We start from the raw sequence: 8,804 nt of genomic DNA, 5'->3' as shown, positions 1-8,804 counted from the left end.
ACTGGTTCCTCTGGAAGGCCAACAACAGGGCAGAGAGGCCGAGGCCTTCCCCTGATAAGGACATCAGCCCTGCTGGGTCAGACCAGGGAGGGTCCCTCTAGTCCAGCATCCCGCCTCACACAGGGGCAGGCCATTTCCTCTGGAGGGCCAACAACAGGGCAGAGAGGCCGAGGCCTTCCCCTGAGAACAACATCAGGGGAGCCTTGCTGGATCAGACAAGTGCAGGTCCATCTAGTCCAGCCTCCCATCTCACACAGCGGCCAACCAGTTCCTCTGGAGGGCCAACAATCAGGCATAGAGGCCACTAATAGACTTATCCTCCAGGAGTCTCTCTAATCCCGTCTTCAAGCCATCCTCTGGCAGCCAGTTCCACATTTTAATCACTCTCTGTGCAAAGTAGCATTCCCTTTTGTCCATCCTGAGCCTACTGACCATCAGCTTTATTGGATGCCCCTGAGGTCTAGTCTTTTGGGGGAGGGGGGGGAGATCCCTGTTTATCGGCTCTGGTGTTGAAAGGCTTCACTTTCAATCTCCATTTTAGGCAAGAGCTTCCGAACAATGTCTGGCCCCGATCCCACCCTGGAGATGCCTGCCCTGGGCCGCCCGTTTCAGCTGGGGATGCTGTACGACTGCTTCCGGGACGCCCTCCTCTCAGGTAACTCCCTGGGTTGTTACACGTGGCACGGGCCAGAGCCATCGGGCTTGGAGAAGAGCACGCTCACTGCTGGGACACGCAGGGAGTAAAGGCCAAGTCAGGGTAGTGCAGAGGCCAGATGTGACCACTCTCTCACCCAAAAGGACCCCGCCCCCCGGTTTGGAGCTCATTGGGTCCTGTTCCTTGATTAAAGTAGTTACCCCTCACTTTTCCAAACCACGTTTACTGAAAGAGGCCAAGACAGAATTCTAAAACAAAAAAATCAATATCCAGTCCAGCATCTGGACCATCAACACCATCATCAACCAGTTCCTCTGGAAGGCCAACGACAGGGCATCGAGGCCAAGGCCTTCCGCTGATGTTGCCTCCTGGCACTTGAACTCAGAGGTGTACTGTGTCTGAATGTGGAGGTTCCCTTTATTCATCATGGCAAGTGGCCACTGAGAAACTTCTGTTCCATGAGTTTGTTTAATCTCTCTGGGGTCCTGTTCAGCCCCTGACCCCCACTTTTGCCCTCTTTCACTCCCGACTCTTTTTACTCATGTCTCCAACAATTGCCTGTTTTCTTTCCATGCTACAGAACATTCGCTCCTGGACCCAGAGACCCGTCAGGAGAACACGGAGAAAACCACACTAACCAGCCAGACCTTCCAAGAGGTTTCTTCGGACACCCTTGAAGAGAAAGCCGCTGCCCTGGAGATCCCGCCCTCCCTCCTGACCAGCATCCTCTGTGGTTTGTTTGAAGTGGATGGAGCTGCAAAATACTTCCTCAGCAGCAAGAAATCCAGGTACCAGGAGAGAGTCACCTACAAGTACCTGGCTATGGAAAGGGTGGAGCACCTGATGCTGGACCGCTTGAGAACCAAAGGTGGATCTTTTCACACCGTCCCTAAGAACTGCAAGGCTTCTCATGTGGTCACTGCTGTGTGGTATGGGGAACAGAGTTTCCAAGATTATGCCAAAGAAGTTTCGACACCTGAAAATGTAGGGGGGGAAATCGGAAGCCCTGAGGCTGTGCTTCTTACACAAGGTGAAAGAGGCCTCAAGGTAGATGAGACGGGCAAAGCACAAAGTCAGGCATCTCACCCGACTGGATATCATGTGGTCACTGCTGCGTGGTATGGGGAACAGAGTTTCCAAGATTATGCCAAAGAAGTTTCGACACTTGAAAATGTAGGGGGGGGAATCGGAAGCCCTGAGGCCGTGCATCTTACACAAGGTGAAAGAGGCCTCAAGGTAGATGAGACGGGCAAAGCACAAAGTCAGGCATCTCACCCGACATTTGATGGCAGGTCCTCTCAAGAGCACAATCCAGTCCCTCTCCAAGATTTCGTCCGGATTCACAGCAACCTCCCCATTTTGGGTTGGAGCGGAGAGAAAGGTGTGCCAGTGAAGGTTCGTCTGTACCCACTAATGAACTTGGAGCACAAAGACCCTGAGGTGCAGTTTCGCAGATCTTTCCATGAGATTAGTGCAGTCCTGAATTCTAACATTAAACATGAGATCGCGGATCTCATAGAAACCGAAACACGATCTGAGGACCTCTTGAAAGACCCCACAGTGCAAACCTTCCTTGAAATTAGGAAGAAAATCCAGCAGTTCAAAGATCTGTGTGGCCAGTACAAACAGGCTTTCCAGAAACAGCTAGCAGAAATCATACCTCTTGTCCGGGAAGGAGTTAAAGACGAAGAAGACCTGGAGGAGGTTTTAGAACGCAAAAGAAAGTCCCCCTTTGACACCACAGGACTTTGTGAATTTCTGGACGCAAGAGAGCGAGAGATTGCTTTTTTGAATTCTCTCCTTTCTGTCCTGAAAGATGTAGAAATTGTTGGTCCTAAGAAGCAGCTGGAAGAAAAGGTCTTTGATTGTAGGACAGACTTTGTAGTTGCATTCCTGTTCACATCACTGCACAAAGGGGAGCCCTACTTAGCCAAGTTAGAAGCCCACCTCTCTCCCTTGGTGCAAGTAAGCGGAGAGATGCTGAGCTGTCCATCATGGCTCGAGGATAAAACTGTCATCACAAGGGCAAGAGAAGCCGCCGAGTCCTTCGCCGGTTTCGTCTGTGCCAATCCATCTAGCGAGAAGACCCAGTTTGTGGTGGCCTCCATCCCAGATGACGACAATCCGGGTGCTGCCATTTGCCTGTATGAAAAGGGAGACCGGAGAGGAACAAGGTTTGAGCCTCCCTCCAGACCTCTCCCTGTGGAGATTGGCGAGATCTCCGCAGACAGCGTGCAGCTGAGACTCACTCCAGGAGAGTCTGGGGCAGAGGCGGTCTGCTGCTTTCAGGTGGAGCACAGGGCTGTGGGGCAAAAGAACTGGGCGGTGGAGGTGACAAACGGGCGAGAAGAGGTGGCCACAGTCCGGGGGCTGAGCCCAGACACCGAGTACGAATTCCGCTGCACGGCTGTGAGCAAACCAGGGTGTAGTGAAAGCAGTGAGGCTCGTGGTCCCGTGAAGACCCTTCTGCGCAGCCCCCCCAGTACCCCCCAAGAAGCTGACAGAGCGTCTCCCGTTGTCCCCCAGGAGAATACCAACCTCAGGAAGGATGAAAGGAACACATGCTGTGTGGAGGAAAGAGAAGTTGGGCAGGAGGAAGGGGGTATGAAATGGAGCCGGCAGAGCACAGGGCAAGAAACAGAGAATGCGGGGGGCCTTCCGGCCTTCACGTCTGTCCAGTCGCAGGATGATTTGGCCACCGCTGGCCGAGATCCCCGAGGAGAGCCAAGAAACGTTGCCCGCTCTGTCCTCAGAACAAGCCGCAAGGTGAGGGACGGCCATCCTTCCGTCTACACCTTGGCCCTGCAGAAGTCCATTTGTGGCGCCCCGACCACGTGCGTCAAGTACAGCCTTGGGAAGGAGGCCTCTCGGCTGCACCACAAGGTGATCCTCTTGCTGGGGGAAACGGGAGCCGGCAAAAGCACCCTGATCGACAGCATGGTCAACTACGTCCTGGGTGTGCGGTGGGAAGATGGCTTCCGGTTCAAAGTCGTCCAGGACGTGCCAAAGAGGAGCCAGGCTGTGAGCCAGACGGAGACCCTCACGGCCTACGAAGTCAACCTGAGCCAGGGGCTGCGAGTCCCCTACTCCCTGACTCTCATCGACACGCCGGGGTTCGGGGACACGAGAGGCACCCAGCATGACAAGATGCTACAGGAGCAGATCCGGGCGTTTTTCTCGAGCAAGCAAGGCTTTGGCCACATCGATGCCGTCTGCGTGGTTGTCCAGGCCTCCCAGCCGCGTCTGACGCAGCCCCAGAAATACATCTTTGATGCCATCCTATCGATTTTTGGGAAGGACATCCAAGAGAACATCCAGGTCCTGATCACCTTTGCGGACGGGCGGGCGCCGCCGGTGCTGGAGGCCGTAAGGGTCAGCGGTGTGCCGTGCGCCAGAGATGCCAAGGGAGTCCCGGTCCACTTCTCGTTCAATAACTCCACTCTCTTTTCTAGTAATGTTCAGCAAGCTGAGGAAGACAGTTATCGCTTTAATCAGATGTTTTGGCAGATGGGCGTCGGTAGCCTGGACCGTTTTTTCAGGTCCCTAGGCGGTTTAGAACCTCGGAGTTTAACCATGACAGCCGAGGTCCTTCGTGAGCGGAAGGAGCTGGAGGCCGTAGTCCAAGGCATGAGACCCCAGATCAAAATGGCCCTTGTGAAAGTGGATGAGCTGCGGACGACGCAGAGAGCCCTGGCAAGGCACCGGGGGGACATGGAGGCCAACCGGAATTTTGAGTATGAGTTGGAGACAACGGTGCCCTTCAAGATAGACATCTCTGGGATGGGCTACCACATAACCAACTGCCAGCAGTGCCACACGACGTGCCACTACCCGTGTCAGGTTGAAAACCCCCATGACAAATGGAAATGTGCCGCCATGGACAAATCCTCCGGCCGCTGCTGTGTTTGCCCTGGCAGATGTCGGTGGGACATCCACTTCAGTCAAAGCTACAAGTGGGATTATTGCGTCAGGAAATAAACGCTGAGCTACGCCCACCTGAAGGAGAAGTTCGAGAGGGCTTGTGGAAGGCTCATGACAGCCCATAGTGCCTGCGAGTGGCTGACCCGGGAGTGTAGAAAAGCGGAAGACGACTTGGTGGAACTCATCAACAAGCTGGCCTGGCACCTCCGGCGCCTGCAGGAAATTGCCTTAAAGCCCAATCCCTTGACCACTTCAAATTACCTTGACCTGCTGATCAGTTCTGAAAAAGAAGAATTGCAGGCCGGCTATGAGGAACGAATCGACTTGCTCGTGAATCTGAGACAGAGGTTTTCCGATCCTTCAGCTCAACCATACTAAGGATGTTAGTCTGCAAGGAGGTCACGCTTTGGCCGAGCTTTCTTAGAGGAAGGCAGCATTTCTCCTTTTCGTTCAGCCTGGCCTCCTCCCACTGCTCAGAAAAGAAGTTCAGGGGCTCGGAGGATCAGGGCCAATGCCATTGCCGTGGAAACATGGCTGTTTTGTAACATCTGCAGTTTCCCGTCTTTGTCTTGGAGGAATCTAAGACTTCCTAAACTAAGCGAAGTTAGCTCATTGCTTTGACACTCTGTCAGGTATCAAAGAGTCAACATACTCATGAGATAGACAGGCCACCGGGGTGGGGCTGCTTCTTGTGTTATCTAATTTGCTCCTCTGCTGTCTACACAGAGTAGATACATCTGGATACCATTTGTGGTAGATAACTGCTGCAACAATTTTTAAGCTAAGCAGATTGGGTAGGTTGGTTAAACAGCAGTATTATTTGATAAGATCCATACCACCCAGAATCACTTTAGACCACTCAGAATCATTTTTAATGGCATGGAAGTCATTTTATTTTTGAAAAATTCTCAATAAATAATTTAAGTAAAAAGTTGATCAGACATGAATTACAGAGTTTTGCAGTCTATGGAAGGCAGTGTGGTTTGCATTTATGTTATAGGTTGATAATGGTGTCCCAGAGAGATAAGGGAACATAAGAGAAGCCGTGCTGGATCAAGCTAATGGCCCATCCAGTCTAACACTCTGACCGATTTCCCACAAGCGTTGCTCCACGCTCGTTTTTCCCTTTGGCCCCGATGGTACGTGTCAATTTCACACAAGCTGCTGCGTGGCGCATTTTGCCCTGAGATTCGTGCCCACGTCTACTCAGTCCTCAAAAAACAGGATTGAGTAGACTCGGGGAAAATCACACGAAGCTGCAGGGCAAAATGCAGCCACGCAGCAGCTTGTGTGAAATTGACACCTACCATCCGGCCAAAAGGGAAGAGCGAGCGCGGAGCAGCGCTTGTGGGAAATCGGTTTCTGTGTCACACAGTAGGGCCTGGGGGGAGGTGTTTGCAGCCTTGGTAACTGAAAGACTGGGGGAAGATGGGGATTCGGAAGGAGGCAGGGGGGAGAGTCGGAAGAACTGTCGGAAGGAGGAGCGGGTTGCAAAGTGTGCATGCGGACATCTTCAGAGGATTCATGCAGACGAAAGCTTACACCTGGAATTAACTTTGCTGGTCTTAAAGGTGCCCCTGGACCGTGGTTTTTGTTGTACAATTTTTGCATGTTATTTCTTATTAAATATAAAAATACCTGACAGTTCTATAGCAATGGACAAAATTTCAAAAATGTAATCTCAGCTATTTTTCTGTTGACATGTTTGACTTCAATGATCTTCTTTATTCATTAAGTATCATTTCAGCTGTATCTTGTCTTTCTGTTTCAGTAAAAATACATTTCAGTTGGCCAGCCGTTCGTTGTGTTTCTTGAGTACACTGTACACATACACCTATTACAGTCTTTAGTTGGGCTTTAGTTGGGTTTCGTTGGGCGAAGCTGTGAGTCACAATGCAGCCCCGCAGCTTCGGGTGTGAAATTGACCAATAGTATCGGGGCAAACGGTGGCGCAACATCGAGGCAGCTCTAGTGCGAAATCAGCCATTGTGAAGGGAACCCCCCCCCCCAACTTTGTCTCTAGGGACTACCTTTCAGTCCGTACCCTGCTGACAGACCCAGGACCACCAAGCTGCCTTGGGCCCCTTTGTTTGGGGGGAAAGAGATGGGCCAGATGTTTTAAGTGGATAAATAGTAGAAAGACTGATGATACATTTATTGAAGCCATGCAGAATTCTAGGTTTGAGAAGCAAGCATGCCTTGCACAGGTGGCTGGTATATGCTGTGTTCTATTTGCATAAGTTGTGTTCTGTTTGCATCGTGGTGTGGATCAAACATTCAGACACACCAGCAACCACTGCGGGCTTAGTGGAAGAATAAGCGCCTTCCTGCAACTGATGCTCCCACTGTTTCAAAACTTGTGTTTACACATCAGCGCATAGGCTGCCCTCTGCTGGGTCAGACTCTTGGTCCGCACTGGCTGCTGCCCTCAGCTCCCTGGCCTCTCAGGGGGAGGTCGCTCGCATCACGGGCTGTATGATCCCTTGAACGGGAGTCCCTGGGGACTAAACCTGGGGCCTTTGGCACCCCGAGTGGATGCTGCGCCACTGACCCCCCAGTCTCTCCCTCCTGAGAGGGCGGGTATGCAAAGACCCAGGCCGACGTCTCCATGAGGCACAGGAGGCAGAGTGCCTGGGACCCACAATACTTTTAGGGTCCCACGAAAATGTTTTAATAAGAACATAAGAGACGCTAATGTTGGATCAGGCCAAAGGCCCATCCAGTCCAACACCCTGTGTCACACAGTGGCCAGAAATACCAGGGGCCATCGGGAGGTCCAGCAGTGGGGCCAGGACACTAGAAGCCCCTCCCACTGTTGTCCTCCCAACACCCAAGAATACAGAGCATCACTTGCCCCAGACTGAGAGTTCCTATCTATACCTTGTGGCTAACAGCCACGGATGGACCTCTGCTCCATATGCTTATCCATAAGAACATAAGAGAAGCCAGTGTTGGATCAGGCCAGAAAAGGCCTGGCAAAAAGATTGCGAAACCAACCTCTCACCGGCGGACTGGGACGACATTTGGTCTTCCCCATCGTTGCAATCCAAATCCTTAAATATACAGCACCAAAGCTATAAAATCTTGACCAGATGGTACTATACCCCCTTAAAATTTCATATGTTTTCCCAATCATCCTCTCCCCTATGCTGGCGTTCTTGTGGGGAAATTGGGTCATACATCCACTGCTGGTGGAAATGTGCCATCGTACAGAAGTTTTGGTCTAATGTCGTTCTCTCCATCAGAGATATTACAGGCCATCTGATACCCTTACAACCCGAACTGATACTTCTTGATCTGTGGAACGCGCCACACATCCCTTCACATAGTCAACATCTCATTTCAGTTATGTTGACAGCGGCTAAGGTAACAATCGCTGGCTCCTGGAAATCAACCAACAAACTAACCCTTTCTGCATGGCGACTGAAACTATGGGAGTATTATATAATGGATAAACTGTCAGAAGTGGTTTCCCCAAGAAATACCTCGACACACAGCTCCCCACTCCACAAGAAATGGTTTCCTTTCTTAGAGTTTGTGTTCAACTCCGAAACACCTGAATTCAAAGTGCCTTCCAGATATGTTGAAGTATTTCATCATATGTAATTGAACTACTTGCAATGTAAACTAACTGATTGTGGTTTTGTATCTTGTGGTATTCCTTTGTGTTATATAAGTTTGTTGTTGTCTTAATAAAAATTGTTATTTAAAAAAAAAAGTATTTGAAATCAAAAGCAATCTTTAATTGCTATTACGATGGTGGGAGGGGCCCACAAAGGCAACTGTGCCTATGGCCACAAACATCATAATGTGGCCCTGGCGAAGTCCTTTAAGGTGTCTATGCTGGAGTCCCGCTCAGTGGCAGAGTGGTGTCTGAGTACAAGGCTGTGCTGCTCCCACGGAGACTCCACGTGGCAGGCTGCCTGTCTCCTCTGCTCCTCCTGCTCATGTGGCTGGGAGTTCCCCTGTCGTCATCACCCCACAGACTTAATGCAATAAAGATGTTCTCCCAAGACCCCTCTGCTCCCAGGTGGCAGGAAAAGGGCTGGCTTTTCTCCGTCTTCTTTCACCCCTCTTTTCCTCTCTATGGCTGCTTCCACATGGGGAGGGGGGGAGACACAGTCTATGGTGGTTGTGTTCAATGTTCCCTCTAAACTGTGGAGTCTTGTGAGCAAAAATTCTACTTTGTGAGCTACTGGCATTAAAGTTGTGAGCAGGCAATTTGGCT

At 51.1% G+C, this 8,804-nt stretch overlaps 1 protein-coding gene across 1 annotated transcript in view; it reads left to right on the top strand.

Annotated features, from left to right (window-relative positions):
* LOC107123532 overlaps positions 1 to 4,935 on the top strand; it is a 6,551-nt gene extending 1,616 nt beyond the window's left edge. Inside the window, exons 2-3 of the mRNA XM_015426784.1 lie at positions 542 to 655; positions 1,236 to 4,935. Of these exons, the coding sequence (XP_015282270.1) occupies positions 559 to 655; positions 1,236 to 4,633 (3,495 nt within the window). The 5' untranslated portion in view covers positions 542 to 558 and the 3' untranslated portion in view covers positions 4,634 to 4,935. The remainder of the gene's footprint in view (positions 1 to 541; positions 656 to 1,235) is intronic.
* The last annotated feature ends 3,869 nt before the right edge of the window (positions 4,936 to 8,804 follow it).

Source organism: Gekko japonicus, unplaced genomic scaffold (genome assembly GCF_001447785.1).
Source record: "Gekko japonicus isolate JY-2015 unplaced genomic scaffold, Gekko_japonicus_V1.1 scaffold5106, whole genome shotgun sequence".
NCBI lineage: Eukaryota > Metazoa > Chordata > Lepidosauria > Squamata > Gekkonidae > Gekko > Gekko japonicus.
The sequence above is the reverse complement of the archived record's forward strand: the minus strand, read 5'-3'. Positions and strand labels throughout refer to the sequence as shown.